Here is a 22,185-nt window from a genome sequence, read left to right as displayed (position 1 = left end):
GCGACGAAATTGCTCCTCGGTGGCTTTTGAAAGTTGCCTGGATGATTCTATATCTAATGAAATTAACACGTAGCACCTCACACGGCCTGCCATAATATTCTCTCTCTCTCTCTCCCTCATCGTAACAGCTGGTTACATTTTTAATTGCTAAGTGTACAGCCTTATAGATAGTATCTAAACAACTGGGCCGACTAAGCACACCAGCGATACGCCTTTCTGAGTGTATATCGAGGATGAGACTGTATTTACATCAAGGAAGCCTTCAGAGTCGGGGCATATCAACATTTACATTTGAGTCATTTAGCAGATGCTCTAATCCAGAACGATTTACACGGAACCCAAACTGGCTGCGCACATGCGCCATCGTGCATACATTTATTTTATCCACCTACACCCAACAACACGATCACAACACGCAGGTTAAAATATCAAAACAAACTCTGAACCAATTACATTAATTTGGGAACAGGTTGAAAAGCATGAAACATTTATGGCAATTTAGCTAGTTAGCTTGCACTAGTTAGCTAATTTGTCCTATTTAGCTAGGTGGCTGTTGCTTGCTAATTTGTCCTGGGATATAAACATTGAGTTGTTATTTTACCTGAAATGCACAAGGTCCTCTCTACACCGACAATTAATCCACACATAACACAGTCAACCGAATCGTTTCTAGTCATCTCTCCTCCTTCCAGGCTTTTTCATCTTTGAACTTATATGGGGATTGGCATCTGAACTTTCATAGTATTACTACACCGACCGGCAACACAGTTCGTCTTTCAATCACCCATGTGGGTATAACCAATGAGGCGATGGCACGTGGGTACCTGCTTCTATAAACCAATGAGGAGATGGGAGAAGCAGGACTTGCAGCGCGATCTGCGTCAGAAATAGAAAGGAGTTCTATTTTAGTCCTTGGCAACGCAGACGCTTGTTGACGCGAGCGAGCATTGTGGGTGCAATAATTGAATAACATAGATTTCTACATTTATTTTCGCACGCGACACGAGCGGTGTGGTCAGCCTATTATAGGAGCAATTAGGGCTAAGTGTCTTGCTCAAGGGCACATCGACATATTTTTCACCTAGTCGGCTCAGGGATTCCCAACGCTCTTAACCGCTAGGCTACCTGCTGCCCTCAAGACAAAGATGTCAACTCTATGAATGGCAAGCACTATATGGTGAAATACCACCCCACGACACCTTATTGTCAACCACTCTCTATATCTAAACCAATTGGGTGGTCCAGCACATGTCTGTCATTCGGAGTGTGACGGCGTGACACGGTGACATGATTTATTATGGTGAAATACCAAGTCACTATACTTTAACATCTACCACTCTCTCCATTCTAAACGAAGTGGAGTGTCCAGAACATGTGTCATTGGGAATGTGTTGCTGTGACGGTTCACTCACCAGAATAGTGGTGATAGTGAGGGTGGTGTTGAAGAGAGTGTCGGTCACGTTGATTGATGGAAGCTTCCTCTCCATGGACAGGCCCTGCTCTGAGTGCCACTGGCCAATCTGCAAGGGGGATATGGATACACACAGGTACACGTCAACGCACACGCACAGAGAAAACAACTGTTAGAGAGTTAATCAAAGGGCTAGGCAGCAAGCAGCCCATCAAACTAGCCAAACAGACAAAACTCTTTCTTCTGAGCTGAAACCAGTTTAAGAAGGCACTCAGTCACCGTGCCCTTCCCAAGGTCACCCTTAAAATGGGGAGATAGCGAACTAGAGAGAGAGAGAGAAAAGGGAGAGAGAGATGAAGCACAAAGACACATGCTGATCCTTGAAGAAATACATTGGGGCATGTGTTCAATCAGGAGACAACAGAATGCTTTCATTAGCTCAATTACACCAAATTCTCTGAAGCGAGCCAATGTCCTCATTACCATTAGAGCTCGGCTGGCGCCCCTCCACCACTTCTCCTTGCACTCCTCCAGCAGGGCCTTGTATGGTCATCCCATCCTGCCTGTCCCCACCTCAATACGCATGTCACTCATTGGCGGTGCAACATCATGCCTAACTTTTAATTTGCATTGTAATTGCAAAGCAGTATGGTTCATTGGGCTCTCTGATTAATTCCTTTTGTTGAGGTATTGGTTAATTTATCATCCCCTACCAATCAATCCCTGGCCGGTGAGTGGCTGGCTGCATTAGAGTGGCTGCGTGCGTGTATGTGTGTTTGGTGCGTGTGTGTCAAGTTGTGCATATGTGTCAGGGCACAACAGCAGTGGGGTCTAAATGGATTTTTGACTAGTTATGCGCGAGCTTGCCATTCATTCTAGTTATCACATTTCACTGTCACAAGGCAATGAGAGGAATGGAACAATCTTTTATTTTGTATTATTTCACCCTTTTTCGTGGTATTCAATTGGTAGTAGTTACGGTCTTGTCTCATCGCTGCAACTCCCGTATGAACTCGGTAGAGGCGAAGGTCGAGAGCCATGCGTCCTCCGAAACACAACCCAACCAGGCCACACTGCTTCTTGACACAACGCACATCCAACCCGGAAGCCAGCAGCACCAATGTGTCGGAGGAAACACTGTACACCTAGTGACCTGGTCAGCGTGCACTGCGCCCGGCCCGCCAGAAGAGTCGCTAGTGCGCGATGAGACAAGGATATCCCTGCCGGTCAAACCCTCCCTAACCCGGACAGCGCTGGGTCAATTGTGCGTCACCCCATGAGCCTCCCGGTCACGACCGGCTGCGGCAGAGCCTGGGCTCGAACCCAAAATCTCTGGTGGCACAGCCTTAGACCACTGCGTCACCCGGAACATTCTTAGTCATTATACAACCTATATTTGACTGACTGACACATTATAGCCTAGGCCTTTATATGTACAATACCGTTCAAAAGTTAGGGGTCACTCAGAAATGTCCCTTGTATTTGAAAGAAAAGCACAGTTTTTGTACATTAAAATAACATCAAATTGACCAGAAATACAGTTTAGACATTGTTAATGTTGTAAATGACTATTGTATGACTATCCTGATTAAGAAGCAATAAAACTGGCCTTATTTAGACAAGTTGAGTATCTGGAGCATCAGCATTTGTGGGTTCGATTATAGGATCAAAATTGCCAGAAACAAAGATTTTCTTCTGAAACTCATCAGTCTATTATTGTTCTGAGAAATGAAGGCTATTTCATGCGAGAAATTGCCAAGAAACTGAAGATCTCGTACAACGCTGTGTACTACTCCCTTCAGAACAGAGCAAACTGGCTCTAACCAGACTAGAAAGAGGAGTAGGAGGCCCCGGTGCACAACTGAGCAAGAGGACAAGTATATTAGTGTCTAGTTTGAGAAACAGACGCCTCACAAGTCCTTAACTGGCAGTTTCATTAAATAGTACCCGCAAAACACCAGTCAACGTCAACAGTGAAGAGGCGACTCCGGGATGAACAGCCTGATCAACTCTATGTGAAGGAGATGTGTCGCGCTGCATGAGGAAAATAGTGGTCACACCAGATACTGACTGTTTTTCTTATCCATGCCCCTATCTTCTTTTTAAGGTATCTGTGACCAACAGATTCACATCTGTACTTCCAGTCATGTGAAATACATAGATTGGGGCCTAATGAATTCCTTATATGAACTGTAACATATTACGAATAATCTGGAATCAACTGGCATCTATTTGTGAAACACTGATTCAAATCATAGAACGACTTTGTAATCCAAGGTGATTCATTCAACACATATTCAACGATTCATCGTTGCACTTTTGGAGATTCACAATATTCCTGCTGCTTTCCTGTTTTTTCAAGTCTTTGAACGTCACTTGGCTAAGAAAAGTTTCCATGTTGTTTCTTTCAAAACTAAATTGCCGCCAATCCTTCCTACACGCTTAACATAAGAGATTCCATTTGAAAGTTTACCATTCTTCTCATGCACAAATGGAATACAAACAGGGGTGTAACAACGCTGCACTAGCTGCCGACGGCTTCCGGGAGTTTGGGCGGGGGAGGGAGAGGAGGAGAATAACGTGCACATTGCTGGGATCTATCGGAACATTGTTCAGCAATCAGCTTGTGCAATCAGTTGTCAAGTGCATCTCCCCTGTAGAGAGTCGTGGTGGAAGGCAGCGGCTCAACAATGCACCACACTGAGGAGAAGGGCAGACGGGTAAGGACGGGTAACGTGGAGGCACCGCAGGCTGTCGGGACAGAAATAGAGGGGCTGAGTACGTGTGTGTGTGTGTTCATTTGTGCGAGTGCGTGGATGTGTGGGAGGCTCAGAGCAGGAAGAGTTCCCAGGCATCCGCCAAAAGGGAGGAACTGCTCTGAGAGTGGCCCTCTGCTCAACTCAGCTAGCTTTGACAATAGGGAATGCAGCGCAAAGCAGCTTGCACAAATACTGTAGAGATGAGACACAAGTGAGACTGCACACCTAACCATAAACACACACTTTAAACACACACTTACAAAACACACACAAGCCTAATGATCTGATCATGGTGTACATACAATGCCGTTCAAAAGTTTGGGGTCAGTTAGAAATTAAGAGAGTTCCTCTGTCCAGTGTCTGTGTTCTTTTGCCCATCTTAATCTTTTCTTTTTATTGGCCAGTCTGAGATATGACTTTTTCTTTGCAACTCTGCCTAGAAGGCCAGCATCCCGGAGTCACCTCTTCACTGTTGACGTTGAGACTGGTGTTTTGCGGGTACTATTTAATGAAGCTGCCAGTTGAGGAAATGTGTGGTGTCTGTTTCTCAAACTAGACACTCTACTGTCCTTGTCCTCTTGCTCAGTTGTGCACCGGGGCCTCCCACTCCTCTTTCTATTCTGGTTAGAGCCAGTTTGCCCTGTTCTGTGAAGGGAGTAGTACACAGCATTGTACGAGATCTTCAGTTTCTTGGCAATTTCTCGCATGGAACAGCCTTCATTTCTCAGAACAATAATAGACTGACAAATTTCAGAAGAAAGTCTTTGTTTCTGGCCATGTTGATCCTGTAATCGAACCAACAAATGCTGATGCTCCAGATACTCTAATCTAAAAGAAGGCCAGCTTCATTGCTTCTTTAATCAGAACAACAGTTTTCAGCTGTGCTAACATAATTGCAAAAGGGTTTTCTAATGATCAATTAGCCTTTAAAAATTATAAACTTGGATTAGCTAACACAATGTGCCATTGGAACACAGGATTGGTGGTTACTGATAATGGGCCACTGTACGCCTATGTAGATATTGCATGAAAAATCTGCCGTTTCCAGCTACAATAGTGTTGGGAAAATGATTAAATGACTGAACAAATCATTTTAAATGGAACTGTAACTAAGTAAAACTTATACTCTGTTTTATTATATCTGATTAACAATATGAGTTCATAAGAAGGGATTGTGTGACACGGACAAGGAGTAATTAAAGTTAATGAACACCATTCCAACTAGGAAGAAACGAATGGGTTGGGGACTGTGTAAACAAATAAGGTCGTTAGCCTATGGTTGACCCTACAGAAACTTAGCTCTGGGGTTTTTAGATAAGACAGTGAGTGCATTCCTAAGTTTTCTATTAATTAGAACTGTCAGCTCAGTGGTGATTGATAATGTTGAGGGGTCAAAAGTTATCTCGGAGTGTGTTAGTAAGTTAGAATGAACTTTTCACCTCACTTTGTCCCGGTCGAGACGAGGGGATTCTGTTAAAGCAATGAAATGACGTCAAGATCTGTATATAAACTGTTGTTCGTGGTTAAGTGTCAGCGGGCTCCGAGAATAAATTCTATTACCTATTATTGAAAGACTGGTCTGCGTCGATTTTATGCAAACAAGAAATCTTTGAAATTCTCATAAAATAGATTAAGGGTTTTCAATTGATGAAAGCACATTGGCATGATTAAATTACACTAACAAATAGTCATTTACAACATTAACAATGTCTACACTGTATTTCTGATCAATTTGATATTATTTTAATGGACAATTTTATTTTGTTTTTCTTTCAAAAAGTGGCCCCAACCTTTTGAACGGCGACTCCGGGATGCTGTCCTTCTAGGCACAATCAACAGCCTGATCAACTCTATGTGAAGGAGATGTGTCGCGCTGCACGAGGAAAATAGTGGTCACACCAGATACTGACTGTCGTGTATATCTAGTGTGCCTATGAGACAGAAGTGGTTTGGTGAACTACCTTATGCTTGTTTAATTAGACGCCAAGCCTGATACCTGAATAGTCATGTAAGCTCCCAGAGCGAATGCCTGGGCTTTAGCCCACTGGGTTAACACAACCTTAACTTATGGTCCTTTAGCTATTCGGTCAAACTTTGACAATTTGATACATATTCAAACAATCTGCCATTAGAAACAGTTCAATGTCCTCACTCCTCCATATTCCCTGTCTGACTCTATCAATACCTGTGAGTGGCACTAAAAACAGCCGTTTCAACAATCCAGAACATGACATGAGGACTGGCCAAGGTAAATGGGAGTATTTTTTCTAAGTGGCACCCATATCCTGCTAATTAAAATGAAGTATGATGAATCGGAGGTGTAACCATTGTCTTTCATTCCTCTTCACAGACAGGTACATATAATATCAGCGTCAAACGATATGTTATTTTCCTTGTAGCTCCTTTGTCACACGGTGTTACAACTTATTCTTTTGGCCTTGAGTGTGTTGCTAGAACTTTTCCCCGAGGTTGAGAGAGCGTGTCGATCATTACGACGATCGATCTTGCCTAAGCACAATATGGTGGTCACTCAAACCCCAAACTGCTTCTATACGCCACCTGAAGATCCAATTATGTGGAATCAGAACCCTTAAAAAAATACAATTAAAATATAGTGATTGAGCAAAGTGTTCCAAATTGAGTTATCGCAACCCTTTTTCCTATGTTGACAGTAGCATAATATTCCTACTGCACAGCTACACCTGTAGAGAGAGAGAGAGAGAGAGAGAGAGAGAGAGAGAGAGAGAGAGAGAGAGAGAAAGAGAGTGTAATGTTTACTGTTAATTCTTATTGTTTATTTGACTTTTTCTTATTATCTAGTTCAATTTGACAATGTTAACATATGTTTCCCATGCCAATAAATCCCTTAAATTGAATTGAGTGAAAGGAGGAGATTAGTGTCCTAGCCAGGAGTGGCAGTCATTTACTTAGGAACCAGAGCAGAGTGCAGAGAGAAAGGAAGAGAACAAATCAATGGAAAGATGTGAGGAGAAGAGGAAGAGAGCAGGGAAGCAGAGTGGAGCATGTGAAGGATTACCCCAAGCTCACTCTGGCACCTGAAATTACAGCGTATAGGTCCAAGATAAGGGCCCTAGCACAAGGGAAAGAAACTGTTCCTAGATTTCACTTTGAAAGACACAGCATATCCATTAGGACATGGCAAGCAGGGCTGTGTTCCGACAAATGCCTATATTATGCTATGGTGCTACTGCTACGCGACAAGTTTCTTATAGGGTAATGTAGACTCCAAGCCGTCGCTCTCTAGCTAAAGGATTTGGGTTATGATGGTGGATATGCTAGGTAGGTAGGTAGGTAGGTAGGTGTCTGTCTGTCTGTCTGTCTGTCTGTCTGTCTGTCTGTCTGTCTGTCTGTCTGTCTGTCTGTCTGTCTGTCTGTCTGTCTGTCTGTCTGTCTGTCTGTCTGTCTGTCTGTCTGTCTGTCTGTCTGTCTGTCTGTCTGTCTGTCTGTCTGTCTGTCTGTCTGTCTGTCTGTCTGTCTGTCTGTCTGTCTGTCTGTCTGTCTGTCTGTCTGTCTGTCTGTCTGTCTGTCTGTCTGTCTGTTCGTTCATTAGGCATGAAACAGAATGAGAGGTACTATGTGAACCTGTCCAGTAAGAAACGTGTGTCCAGTAAGAACAGTGGTGTAAAGTAAGTAAAAATACTTTAAAGAACTGCTACATTCCTAAAGAAAATAAGGTACTTTTTACTCCATACATTTTCCCTGACACCCAAAAGTACTCGTTACATTTTGAATGCTTAACAGAAAAGGAAAATGGTCCAATTCACGCACTTATCAAGAGAACATCCCTGGTCATCCCTACTGCCTCTGACCTGGCGGACAAACTAAACACGAATGCTGTGTTTGTAAATTATGTCTGAGTGTTGGAGAGTGCCCCTGGCTAGGCGTAAATTTAAAAAACAAGATAATTGTGCTGTCTGTTTTGCTTAATATAAGGAATTTGAAATTATTACTTTTTTACTTTTGATACTTTAGTATATTTAAAACCAAATACTTTTAGACTTTTGCTCAAATACTATTTTACAGGGTGACTTTCACTTTACTTGAGTCATTTTCTATTAAGGTATCTTTACTTTTACCAAGTATGAGTATAGGGTACTTTTTCAACCACTGAGCAAGAAATGCTTGGTACGGTGTTCCCTATTGTACAGGTCCCAGGTGTGCCTGTAGTACTGCATCTCTCCAGGAGCAAGATGGTGGATCACTGCATAAATAAACGCTGCCTCGCTAACACAGAGATGTACACTTTGCTTCGCATAATGAAGATGGCTCCATATGAAAATAGCGCCAGGCACACAAAGACAATGTTATCTCAAAAACCATTAGTGGAAATGTATGCTATAGAGAATAAAGACGTTCTACGTGTGTTTGCGTGCGGCTGACTTGGTTTTGTTATATTTCCGCTCTAGTAATGACCACACCAGTCAAGGAAAGGCCAGCCCAAAAGGTCAGGCTCGTTTATGTGCTTTCACGACGTGACCTTTCAATACAATAAAAATTTCAATTTGCACTGCCTACTAGGCGAAAAAAAAAATATATATATTGTTAGTTCCACGATGCAAAAGACAGTTTCCCACATTCATTATTTGGCATTATCGGTGTGGTGGGCGCGGTGTCACGTTCTCTGTTGGTATAACGAGCACGAGCGCTGGTTTGAGAGAGGGAGCCGAGCAGCCGCCTGAGCACTTCAAAGCGCACTTCTGAGCCGCAGGCCATTCCCCTTTTCACACACACACACACACACACACACACACACACACACACACACACACACACACACACACACACACACACACACACACACACACACACACACACACACACACACACACACACACACACACAATGCCCTCCCAATCACTGTCCCTTAAAAACCACAGACCACAAACAGCTGATTGTTCAGCAAATGTCTCTCTCTCTGGATCCATTCTTGGGCCACACAGAAGCAGGGAATGGATAAGGACCAGGTCTTAGTTGGAGACAGAGGTTAAATAAAGTGCTACAGGATGCAGCAGACTGAGGGGATCAACATTGCTGAAGGGTCCCTGCTTCTCATGGGAGCATGTTATATGAACTTCTAGTGGAGGAAACACTAGTACCCGGGCCCCACACACACACCTGTCTATGCAACGGATATACTGCTATGCCTATATTAGTGTGGCTCTGCTACTAAGCCCTGGCTCCTAATAGGACTGCAAAATATAAGGTCACAGACAGACAACAACACACACACATGCATGCGCACATACGCATACACATTCACACACCCACCCACACACATACACAAAGTCTCAGCCAGCCTTGAAATCCGCTAAGGCTGGGGGATCTTGCAAAACAGCTCATCCATTCTGCTTTTGATCTATTCCCCATCTCCAATCTGCCTACAAATGGACAAAAACAAAATAGGAACGAGTATGATGTCTCAGAGAGACCGAGCCAGAGAGGGAAAGGGGGAGAAACGGGCCAGATAGACACATAGGACACTGTGAGTGTGGTCCAAAACTTGCACTGTAATCTGCATTAAAACCATGTTCACTCAGAGACAGCTAGCAGACAGCTTAATTACAGTTAGCAAAAAACACACAGGAAAATCACAGAGCTATACAGTCGGACTTAATCTTTAATCTCTGAAATCAGAATCAAAGGACGGGATGAAAGCGTCTGCAGAATCTCTTTTGAGGAAACATATGCTGTTCTCAAAGCCAACACTGACCCCATGGAAGCACTTTCAGCTCCATCACAATTACTCTGGGAAAGAGGAGAGAGGGAGAGAGAGAGAGACAGAGCAAGTAGGGATAGAGAGAGGGAAAGAGGGAGAACACTGCCCTCACATCAGAGGGGAAGAAAGAAAGAGGAGCGCGAGGAGCAGGAGCGATCTCATTAGTTGGGTAAAGACCTTGCCAGATGATGACATTCAGCTGGAGGAAAGTGCCTTCTCTTTCTTTGAGCTGGAAACTAGTGAATGTGAGTGGATAAAGGATTACTTTGTGTGGTATGTGGTCAAACTGGGTGTAGAGATGGACTCCTCAAGGGCCAATGAGTGGCTGTGCCTGCGTACACATGCTCTCTGTCTCCTGCTAGGACTTAAAGTACAGTATATGTTTAGGTTCACTCTGAGGAAAAAGGTATTTGGCTAATATTGTCTGGAGGCTAGTGCGTTTTGTTCTATTCTCAGAACTGTCCTGCAGACTAGAGGTTGACATGGGAAAAGGACTCCCACGAGTCTTGTGGGTCCCGCGGGATTCTGGCAGGAATGGGAGTCAAGTTCTAGAGTCACGTTTGGGACAGGACGGTGTCGTGACTATCATTAATGTGATGACGGTTATTTTATCAAATCAATTAACTATGTTTAATTATTATGTGATTAAATGAATCATGTAACAATTAACTCATTAGCAATCTTGGGGCACCACGGAAAAAGTTTGTTTAGTGAGTTACCATTTCCCAAATTAACTCTAGAATATATTGTTTTTATACCATTCATTCATTATTCTTCTTCTTTTAACCTCATATCAGCCTCATTCTGAACGTCGTTGACTTCAAATCTGCACGAAGCCTAGTCTAAATGATGATTCAGCGATACACAAATTGGCTTAATTATTTATTTACTAACTAACTAAATCACACAGAAATACATAAAACACACACAATATAGGTTGAATTGATTACTAATATAATGCAATGAAACGTCTCTAGTGGACTAACCCGATATGATGGCTTGTTACACAATGAAAGGGGTGGGGAAAGAAAGACCCTTCGTACATACAGTTGGAAAACTATGCTCATGGGAATGTGAATACTTTGCACATGAACAACCGCTCATTTGAAAATAATTGCAATGTATATATTTATGCTTGTATGTCTTTGTCATCTTTCTGTGTTGAAATCGCCCGGTCCATCTATGAGGAGTCGTTCGAGAGAAAGTCTTTGGTTGTGTAAGTCTCTGGTTGTCCACCAGTCTCACAATGTCCTTTGTAGTTGTAGTAGTAGGCTTTCGTAGTTCATTAGACTGGATCCTTCAGAAATGTACCAATGGTTGTTCGCTAAGATCTTCCTTTTGTCTTTGGTCAAAGTTCTAGACTACTTTACATTACCCAGCTGGAGACTGAGAATGTTTGAGAATGTTTGGTATAGTCTTCGCCTTCTTTTCAGTCTTACCATTTCCTTAACATTCAGCTCACGCTGACGGTCACACTGGTCAGTATTTAAATTGCAACCATTTCAATGTGTAGCCCCTGCTCCATGCTTTCTGGTCTGGTAGAGTCTAACCATTCATGACGTCCGGCTCAACACTGTCCGCCTGCTTGGTCTCAATGGTTGATTATTCAGGGAACAGCTAGGACCACTTTACACACCAGCAGCAACTCGGCATGTTTTGGTCTGTATCTAAATTGCAACCATTTCAATGTGTAGCCTCCGTCCACATTTTCTGGTCTAATGTACATTTCGAAAGTCTATATGAAAAACAATTATCTCATGTAGAATGCTAAAATCACATTTCATCTTCTCACAAATAGTTTCATATTTAATCATATAAGTTCCGCAACATTTATATGTAAATTTGATAACAGGGACGTATACATTTGTAGAGTTACAGTTATTTAGTTATACCGTCCTTAATGATATCACAAAACAACAACTGATTTGACATGATTATTGTTTGGAGCCCCACCAACAATTTCCCACATTTTTATGTTAATAAATATTGTTTCAATGTCCAATCTTTTCATGGTGAAGTACTGCAAAGTCTCTCTCTGTTGTAATACTCAGACATTCCATTCTCCATACTGCCGGGCTAGAAAGAGAAAGTTTACGACCGATCGTTAAAGTCATCAAACCGGCACACTTCCTCTCTGGTGGGAGAGAAGGGGGGCTCGCTTTGATCCTCACCCAGGAGGGAAAGTCATGAGATAGGATCGAACGGGAAGTACAGGACTAGTCGGCTCACTGTCGCTCACTCTCGTGCCTCCCTCCAGTTGTAACCACAAGTCAACCCATGACTAACAAATGGAAGGAAAGAGCAATGTTTTAGCTAAATTTGATAAAGATGTCTTTGACAACAACAGAACCAAGTACACGGCTTGTAAAAAATGCTGTGGCTTAATCACATACCAACCAGAGAGTGGTACAAGAGGCCTGAAGTGGCATAGCTGCTCTACTACCAACAACGCTACCGGTCAAGCCCAATTATAACTTCAAAATTAAATGCATGCGGAGACATACATATCTATGAGTTCATCCAATTCTGGGTAAGTAGAAGGGCTGCCTTCATTACCAAAATCAGAAAATGTGCTTATTATTAGCTGTGTGTGCAGACAACTATCTCGTGAGTACTGAGAAGCAGGCAAATGGACCAGTTGCTATGGCTACTCCCACGCAGAGCAGTGGACAGACAGACAAGCAGCTAACGGAGGAAGTTATTTCCTATTTCTGTAAGTAAAAAGTGAGCATGGGATGGGAGTGATTTTTATCGGGACAGGACAGGAAAGTTCCGGGTTATAGAATTGTTGTGGGATCAGGACAGTACAGGCAAATAAATTGACAGGATAAGACGACAGGCCAGGAATTAATTTTCTCTCCCAAGTCCACCTCTACTGCAGATTCGGGGCAGCAGGTAACCTACTGGTTTGAGAGGCGAGCCAGCGACCGGAGGGTTGCCAGTTCAAATCCTGTGTCTGATGGGAAAAATCTGGTGGGAAATGAGCTGGCAACCGGAGGGTTGCTGGTATCAAATCCTAGATGACATTGTCTTCCATTGTGTCCTTGAGCAAGGCACTTAAGCCCCCACAACAGCAGCTTCCCGGGCACCCAGTGCGGCAGCCCCGCACCTCTCCAAAAGCCTGTATATGTGTGTCTTTCGGAGGGGTTGGGTTAAAAGCAGAAGTCAAATTTCGGTTGGACCTTGACAAGTGATCTTAATGCTACTTGTTCCACTCCCGATACTGTACGGGAGGCTATTTCCATTCTCAATACTGTACAGGAGGCTTGTGCTACTTGTTCCATTCTCAATACTGTACAGGAGGCTAGTGCTACTTGTTCAATACTGTTGACTACTGTACTTGCGTCTCATACCAAGACAATTCTCAAGGGCATAGTACATATCCAAAAACCCATCATTTTCCTGTATAAAATGACTGTCTTTGGCTGCTGTGCCAGTATCAATGAATGAAACCGAATACATAGCAACTGTGAAACCTTCATGTAATTCATCGCCACCTCTTCTCAAGCTCTAAAAAAGTATTTGTTACATAATCAGGCTCTATCTGTGCCTCATTCAGCTCAGAGCGTTGTGCAGGTGTGCAGATAGTAACTGGGGATAGCAGCAGCACACTAAAAAAGACATGTCCTTTCACACGAAGATGTCACCCAGAGAGTACCTAATTGGGGAACTTGAATGGGAGCGGCTTAGCCCTCAGAGCACTATAGTGTCGAGTTAAGCTTCTGGTCCCTGACACTTTGTGACGGTGTCAGCCCGAACACCAGCCACCACACCGGCGCATTAGCCCAAGCCACATCTGTCAGTCCTGCTCAAAGAGACGCTCATTTTCCGGATTAGTCGTGGGCGACTACGCCACATGGAACCGTCATGAGGTCTGATCTTTTCACAGTGTCAAAGTGGCCTGCTCCTGTACTGTCTGCCTGTACTGTCTGCCTGTGCGGAATGTCAAGCTCCCCTCCTCCCTGTGCAGCAGCAGCAGTCAGAGATAGTTCTCTCCGGTGATAAAGGAGAGCGGAGAAGAAAGGCAGATTGGCGTAATAAACGGGGAACGCCGTCGACAGGAAAAAGTAAATAAATCCAATATAAAAAAAGTGGAATGCAAAATGGGGATGTTTACTCTAGAAGTGCAGAAGCTCTGTAAATAACAGAACTCAAATCATTTGATGTAGATTAAAGTGGCCCACGTATGCAAAGTTCCTCTTTCCGGTGTTCTCAGAGTGGAGGAGAGATAAAGGCCTTCCTCTTTTTTTCAATCTTCTCCTCTGTTGGGTTTACTTGTGAATAACCTTGCTTGTGTGGATTACAAGGGCAAGTAACTATATAGCAGCTAGCTAGAGTTGTTCCCCTTCAACCATTCTACTAAGCCTACTGGTACTGTTAACCTTTAACATACAGTTTGTCAAGTAAGTCATACCCATGGAGATCCTACTAAATTACTAGAGTGGCTATTTCATAAACCCTCAAAGTTCCAGAATGGGGTGAAAATGGCAGCCATATACTCAGAGTCGATTTAAAAAAAAAACATTCTTTCCCATTGAGCCCCATTGTAAAAGAGCAAATTTTGTCATAGATTTTTAGTTATTCAGAAATAACAAAACATGCTGAAAAAGCTGCTGTGTTGTTCAATGTAGTAACCAGATCAAAAATCTACATGTTGCAATGTTCCCACGTAGGGAAATAAAGCCTGCGAGAAGAGCCCTTTGGCTTCAGGCTATTCGGCGTGGGGAGAATGGGAAATGTGGGGACCCTGTGTCCAAGTAGGCTACACGTAGCTAGTGGTTACACTATACATACAAAAGTATGTGGACACTCCTTCAAATTTGTTGATTTGGCTATTTCCGCCACACCTGTTGCTGACAGGTGTATAAAATCAAGCACACAGCCAAGCAATCTCTCTAGAGAAACATTGGCAGTAGAATGGCCTTACTGATGAGATGTGACTTTCAACGTGGCATTGTCATAGGATGCCCCTTTTCCAACAAGTAAGTTTGTCAAATTTCTGCCCTGCTAGAGCTGCCCCGGTCAACTGTAAGTGCTGTTCTTGTGAAGTGGAAATGTCTAGGAGCAACAACGGCTCAGCCGTGAGGTGGTAGGACACACAAGTTCACAAAACAGGTCCGCAGAGTGCTGAAGCACGTAGCGCGTAAAACTCATCTGACCTCAGTCGCAACACCCACACACCGAGTTCCAAACTGACTCTGGAAGCAACATCAGCACAATAACTGTTTGTTGGGAGCTTCACGGAATGGGTTTCCATAGCTGAGAAGCCACACACAAGCATAAGATCACCTAGCACAATGCCAAGCTTTGACTGGAGAAGTGTAAAGCTCACCGCCATTGGACTCTGGAGTGGAAACATGTTCTCTGGAGTGATGAATTACTCTTCACCATCTGGCAGTCCGACGGACTAATCTGGGTTTAGCGGATGCCAGGAGAACGCTACCTACCCCAATGCATAGTGCCAACTGTAATGTTTGGTGTACAAGGAATAATGGTCTGGGGCTGTTTTTCATGGTTCGGGCTAGGCCCCTTAGTTCCAGTGAAGGGAAATCTTAGTACTACAGCATACAATGACAGTTTGTGGAAGGCCCTTTCTTGTTTCAGCATGTCAATGCCCCTGTGCACAAAGCGAGATCCATATACAGAAATGGTTTGTCGAGATCGGTGTGGAAGGACTTGACTGGTCTCCACAGAACCTGACTGGTCTCCACAGAACCTAGCTAGCTAGCTAGAAAGCACTCACTCATGTGGCTGTTAGCACAGTCATGAGGGAAGCCCTACAAAGTAGTGAGAACGCTTGGGAGCAGAAAATGTTTAAAAGTTATCTTTAGACATGTACTTTTCTTAAATGTGGTTTTGTAATTGACAAAAACAAGCACACAACAAGAAAATTGCTTTCGAAGAGGGTGAAGATTTTGTTGTGAGCCAGTGGGGTAACCTAGGTAGTTTTCCCCACAGGTAGGTGTGGCCACAACATTCTGGGTGTGTTCGTAATTCAGTGTAAATTCAGAACGTTGTCAGATTGTCCGTTCGTAAATTCAGAGCATTTCCCTCTCGGAGTGTTCAGTGCACACACTGGACGCTTTGGCCCGAGGAGTAGGGTTGACCCGAGCGTTCTGACCTCACAACGGCAGTCAAGCACCGAAGCTAACTGACTAATGTTGGCTAGCTTGCAAGCTACCTCCAGACTCAAATGAGAGAACACCTCAATCTGGCAATTTTACTTGCCCTGGTTAGGCTGTTTTCATGTTATCTACAGCGTTGGTGACTGTAACTGTGCTGCTGGCAACAACTGAATTATGTTATTTTGCCGATGTTTACTGACATCGGTCATATTCAACAGGTATTGCGTGTTCGTAAATTCATCAGTTTTTCTATGCTCTGGCACACTCAAACGAGAGTGCTCTGTAGTCAGAGTAGAATTTATCTAATACCGACTGGGAATATTGGTCCGGGAGAAATCCAAACCTGTAATGGAGACGCAGGTTGTCAGGAAAGCAGGTGCAGTTGGAGAGTTTAATATAAATTAACATGTAATGATACAAAAACAAGAGCAATGTCTGGACATGAGAACATAAACTGAGGAAATAACACCTGATGTGAAATGACAACAGAGCGCTATATATAGGGGGAGTAATCAGGGAAGTGATAAGGTCCAGGTGTGCCTAATGATGAGGTGCAGGTGGGCGTAATGAGGTGCCAGGTGGCAGGTGTGTGTAGTGATGGGTTGCCATGACCGGTGGTTAGTAGACAGGCGACATCGAGTGCCGGAGAGGGAGCGTGGGTGTAGACGTGACAAAACCAGTCTAATTGGAATGAATAGCAGTGGAAGCATAATCCAGATTTTACTTATGCAAGAAAAGTGATATATGATATTAGAAATTGTGTAATAGAATTGTTAACTTAAAATGTTCTCATATAAATCATCATAAAAACAGCTTGAGGTTTTCTAAGAATTTTCTGTATAAACAGCCTCTAAAATATGTAAACAGACAATAAACGTCAACATTTTTGTTTTCTTGGAAAGCTGTGAGTGCTATTATATGATACAATATCAATACTAGTTGCATTGACAACTTGTCTAAGTCCTATCATCGACTGATTTCAGCCAGTATATGGCTGTGGATTGACTGCATTGCTTGAATGAAATTTTGGCATATTGGCAATTATTTTTGAAAAATGTATTGGAATCACTCCTCTAAAACTGTCTGGTTAGATAGCTAACACAGAGTGTCTCCATTACAGGTTTGGATTTCTCCCGGACCAATATTCCCAGTCGGTATTAGATAGAGGGTGCGTTCATAAACTCACTCTGGCTGATAAACAGTGCAGATAAATGATTACACACAATATCACAGAACTGGTAAACTATGCTTGACCAACTCCCTGGCCAAAATTGCTGACTTTTATCCCATCATAAGAATATTAATGTCCTTTCTAGTATTCAAATTCCTAACTCTATGGTCATACCTTAGACTAGAGGTCATCTTTCAACAGTTGGCCTTCACCATACTGCATCTAAATGTTCAGTATAGCTGGAACATATGATGCTAGAACCAATACAGTTATATCATTGTACCTCGGTGGTCAAAAAATTCCTGTACTCACTTAACAACTGAATCACTAGTTCTTAGTAGGGAAGAGTGTTTGTAGTGGGTGTTAGAGGTTGTGGGTCAAATCACAGTTGCAGTGGCCTCCACACACACAGATCTAAAAGCCCACTCTAGTCCCATCACACTGAAGCAGGTGTGTCAAACTCTTTCCATGAAGGGCCTAGTGTCTGCGGGTTTTAGTTTTTTCCTTTCAACAAAGACCTAGACAACCAGGTGCGGGAGATCTTTACTAATTAGTGACCTTAATTCATCAATCAAGTACAAGGGAGGAGCGAAAACCTGCAGACACTCTGCCCTCTGTGGAATGAGTTTGACACATGCGCTCTAAAGCCTTCCCACTCAGCCCTAACACTAATAGCCTTCCCACTCAGCCCTAACACTAATAGCCTTCCCACTCTGTCCTAACACTAATAGCCTTCCCACTCAGCCCTAACACTAATAGCCTTCCCACTCTGTCCTAACACTAATAGCCTTCCCACTCTGCCCTAACACTAATAGCCTTCCCACTCTGCCCTAACACTAATAGCCTTCCCACTCTGTCCTAACACTAATAGCCTTCCCACTCAGCCCTAACACTAATAGCCTTCCCACTCTGTCCTAACACTAATAGCCTTCCCACTCTGCCCTAACACTAATAGCCTTCCCACTCAGCCCTAACACTAATAGCCTTCCCACTCAGCCCTAACACTAATAGCCTTCCCACTCTGTCCTAACACTAATAGCCTTCCCACTCAGCCCTAACACTAATAGCCTTCCCACTCTGTCCTAACACTAATAGCCTTCCCACTCTGCCCTAACACTAATAGCCTTCCCACTCAGCCCTAACACTAATAGCCTTAACACTCAGCCCTAACACTAATAGCCTGTTTCGCTGGTGTTTTTATGCTTTTATAACTAACAATAGAAAAGAGTGTAAAAAATGATAATTTTTTATTTTGCTCAGAGAACTTGGGGAGGGGGGGGGCAAATAAAATCACCCGCGGGCTGGTGGGCCGCCAGTTGGGCAACCCTGCTCTATAGCCTCCCCACTCTGCCTAACATCAACAACGGTCCGAGGGCCGAATTTGGTCCGCGGGTGCTTTTACTTGGTCCCCCAAGAAATGTAAATGTAAACCATTAAAGACTGTAAAAACACCTCCCCACTCTGCAGCCCTATCATGGTGTCTCTTCCCCTTTGCTCAGGTGCTTCATTCCAAGGCCTTGATGAACAGCCTCCATTACCAAACTTAATTAGCAAATCGCCCCTCGCCAGGAAGAGGCCTCACACTTCTCTTATCCTCTCTCAGCCAACCAACCAACCAAACCCCCTGCAGAAGACAGAGACACAATAACAAATAAACCCGAGAGCTACACTAACAGCCTGTCGCTGCCTGCAATTAGTCCAGCATCCACTCTCACTCTAATTAATAGCTGGCTCGCTGCTGTCTGTCGATGAGCACAATAAAAACAATGGAGATCCATCCGTGGAGAGCCGACATGGAGGCATGGAAGCGTGGGGGGGAGGGAGCGGCTGGACTGGGTCGACAGTGGTGGTGAAGCCTGGCAGGCAGGTCTGTTCTTTGGCCCAGATGTGTGCCCACTGCCCAGACGGCTGTCAGACACACGCCAGCCTGGCAGAGAGTAGAGGCTGGCATTAGGCCCTAACAAGCAAGGCCCATAGCTCGCACACGCATGCACACACGCACACGAGGCTCCTCTGTGGACCAATGTCAAAGAGAACATTCAACAGGCCCTTAGCCGCCAGCCGAACAAAGCACCCCATAAAAGTGATGTTATTGTTCTCATATTTCTACCTCCCAAACTACACTACGTTGTAACTTGTAAGAAACAAGGGCTGAGTTATGTCTGCATTAACAGAGCAGGTTGAATTATATTGCCCATTTATATAAATCTCGAAAAACTGTGTTTACAGCTTAATCCTACTGAAGACCTGTGTAGGGCCCCACAGAGCTTTCTTTATACTGTACAGCTCATTACACACACACAGACACACACACACACACACACACACACACACACACACACACATTTTACCCCATAATATGAACCATTCCAACTGTATGTGTGTGTGTACACTGTATGTGTGATGGGGCTAGGGAATGCCATACTATAAACTGAGATGATGATTGATCACTGGCATCACTCTCTGTGAGTGGGAGCACAAGGGATTGTGGGAAATTCACCCACTAGTTGAGGGGCAAAGGGAAGGACAGTCACTGTGTCTAAACCATGCAGGATGCTTAATTTTCTTTATTTTTTGAAGAATGCAAAGATTTTATTTGACCGTCAGTGTATTACTGTAATATCCTGTGAAACAAATATCTATTATGAATGAACATTATTCTTATAGGCGCTTTATATACGCAGAACTATGAACAATATCCCGAGCCATATATCTGCTGTCATAATAAAGCGAGACAAACTAACACAATATTTTGCAAAATTGCTTTGAAATTGTATGTCTTAGCAAGGGCCTACCTCAAAAACTACCATCGCTATCACTCTTCATCAGCCATAATGGCTCTAAGTTGGGGTAAAGGCAAATGACATCTTAACTGAAGATGCTTGTCAAGCCGCCACAGCTTCCCATGATAAACAGTTTCTGACAGAGCAGTAACTGATGTGTTTTTCCACGAAGTGCACAGTTCAGATATGTGAAACGCCTGCCAGAGAAATTCACTTTGGGGAATGATTGGACTCTGGAGCCGTACCGCTCACGTTGTCCCCCGGGCCCCCAAATCAGAGCAGCCACAGGACTGAATGGAATACGGATGCCAATAGCTGTGGGGGTCTGGGGAATTCTGCCAGTTACACAGAGAAAGAGAGGAAGCGAGAGAGAGAAATAGAGTGAGAGCGAGAGAGAGAGCACGAGAGAGAAAGGGAGAAAAAGAGAGGGGCAAGTGTTCACAACACATTAATTCCCTGCTCTTCATCTGCAGTGTTCCAAGGAGCTCTTTCATATCAGCTTCCATTTTTAAAGACCTCTCCCTCTCAGCTCATATCATGGTCTGCAGAGACAGTGTGGGTGGAGCTACTGTATATTTCCAAAACTGAACAGTCTGCAGCATGTGTGTCAAAGTATGATGTGGATACAGTACACAAGTAAAGAGCTGGATGTGTGTGTGTGTGTGTGTGTGCAATGTGCATGCAAGTCTTTCTGTCTTTGCGTGTGTGTGTGTGTGTGTATCAAATCAAACCAAATTGTATTTTTCATATGCTTTGTAATCAACAGGTGTAGACTAACAGTGAAATGCTGACTTACGGGCCCTTCCCAACAATGCAGAGAGAAAATAAAAATAAATAGAATCGTTTTTTTTTATAACACTAGGAATAAATAGAAAATAACACAAGGAATGGATGTGTATGTGTACATGCGTGTGTATATGTGTGTGGGCCAGGCAGCCAGCTAGCTCTGGCATCACCTTCCCAGTCCCTGCCAAGACATTCACAACTCTGACTGGTGCCAGGCTAAAACAGACCTATCACATCAGCATGTGGGAGGTGTTCGAGAACTAAACAAACAACCCCGCTCCCCAGGCCTCTAACCAGCATCTAACGCCTTGTCTCATCCAATGACCATTACTGGCAGGGAGCGATTAAACAGTGCATTCGGAAAGTATTCAGACCCCTTGACTTTTTCCACTTTTTGTTACGTTACAGCTTTATTCTAAAATTGATTTCAATAGTTCTTACCCCTTCACCGATGTACACACACCCATAATGAAAAAAGCAAAAACAGATTTCTAGAAATGTTTGCAACTTATAATAAAAAAGAATACAAAAATAAAATATGACATTTACATAACTATTCAGACTCTTTACTCAGTAATTTGTTGAAGCACCTTTGGCAGCGATTACAGCCTCGATTCTTTTTGGGTATGACGCTACAAGCTTGGCACACCTGTATTTGGGGAGTTTCTCCCATTCTTCTCTGCAGATCCTCTCAAGGTCTGTCAGGTTTCTCCAGTGATGTTTGATCGGATTCAAGTCCGGGCTCTGGACATTCAGAAACTTGTCCTGAAGTCACTCCTGCGTTGACCTGACTGTGTGCTTAGGGTCGTTGTCCTGTTTTATGGTGAACCATAGCCCCATTCTGAGGTCCTGGGCGCTCTGGAGCTGGTTTTCATCAAGCAACTCTCTGTCCTTTGCTCCGTTCATATTTCCCTCAAACATGACTAGTCTCCCAGTCCCTGCTGCTGAAAAACATGGTAGGCCACACAAGCTCACAGAACGCGTAGCACATAAAAATCGCTTGTCCTCAGTTGCAACACTCACCGTTCGTCGGGAGCTTCATGAAATGGGTCTCCATAGCCGAGCAGCTGCACACAAGCCTAAGATCACCATGCACATAGACAAGGGGCGGCTGGAGTGGTGTAAAGCTCGCTGCCATTGGACTCTGGAGCAGTGGAAATGCATTCTCTTGAGTGATGAATCATGCTTCACCATCTGGCAGTCTGACGGACAAATCTTGGTTTGGCGGACCAGGAGAATGCTACCTGCCCCCAATGCATAGTGCCATCTGTAAAGTTTGGTGGATGAGGAATAATTGTCTGGGGCTGTTTTTCATGGTTCGGGCTAGGCCCTTAGTTCCAGTGAAGGGAAATCTTAACTCTAAAGCATACAATGACATTCTAGCCGATTCTGTGCTTCGAACTTTGTGGCAAG

At 43.7% G+C, this 22,185-nt stretch overlaps 1 protein-coding gene across 1 annotated transcript in view; it reads right to left on the bottom strand.

Moving 5' to 3' along the window:
• The window catches only part of LOC115141494 (glutamate receptor ionotropic, kainate 4-like), a 209,416-nt gene that overhangs the window by 39,547 nt on the left and 147,684 nt on the right, over positions 1-22,185 (bottom strand). Inside the window, exon 10 of the mRNA XM_029680400.2 lies at positions 1,413-1,520. Within this exon, the coding sequence (XP_029536260.1) occupies positions 1,413-1,520 (108 nt within the window). The remainder of the gene's footprint in view (positions 1-1,412; positions 1,521-22,185) is intronic.

Source organism: Oncorhynchus nerka, linkage group LG14, assembly GCF_034236695.1.
Source record: "Oncorhynchus nerka isolate Pitt River linkage group LG14, Oner_Uvic_2.0, whole genome shotgun sequence".
Lineage (NCBI taxonomy): Eukaryota > Metazoa > Chordata > Actinopteri > Salmoniformes > Salmonidae > Oncorhynchus > Oncorhynchus nerka.
The sequence above is the reverse complement of the archived record's forward strand: the minus strand, read 5'-3'. Positions and strand labels throughout refer to the sequence as shown.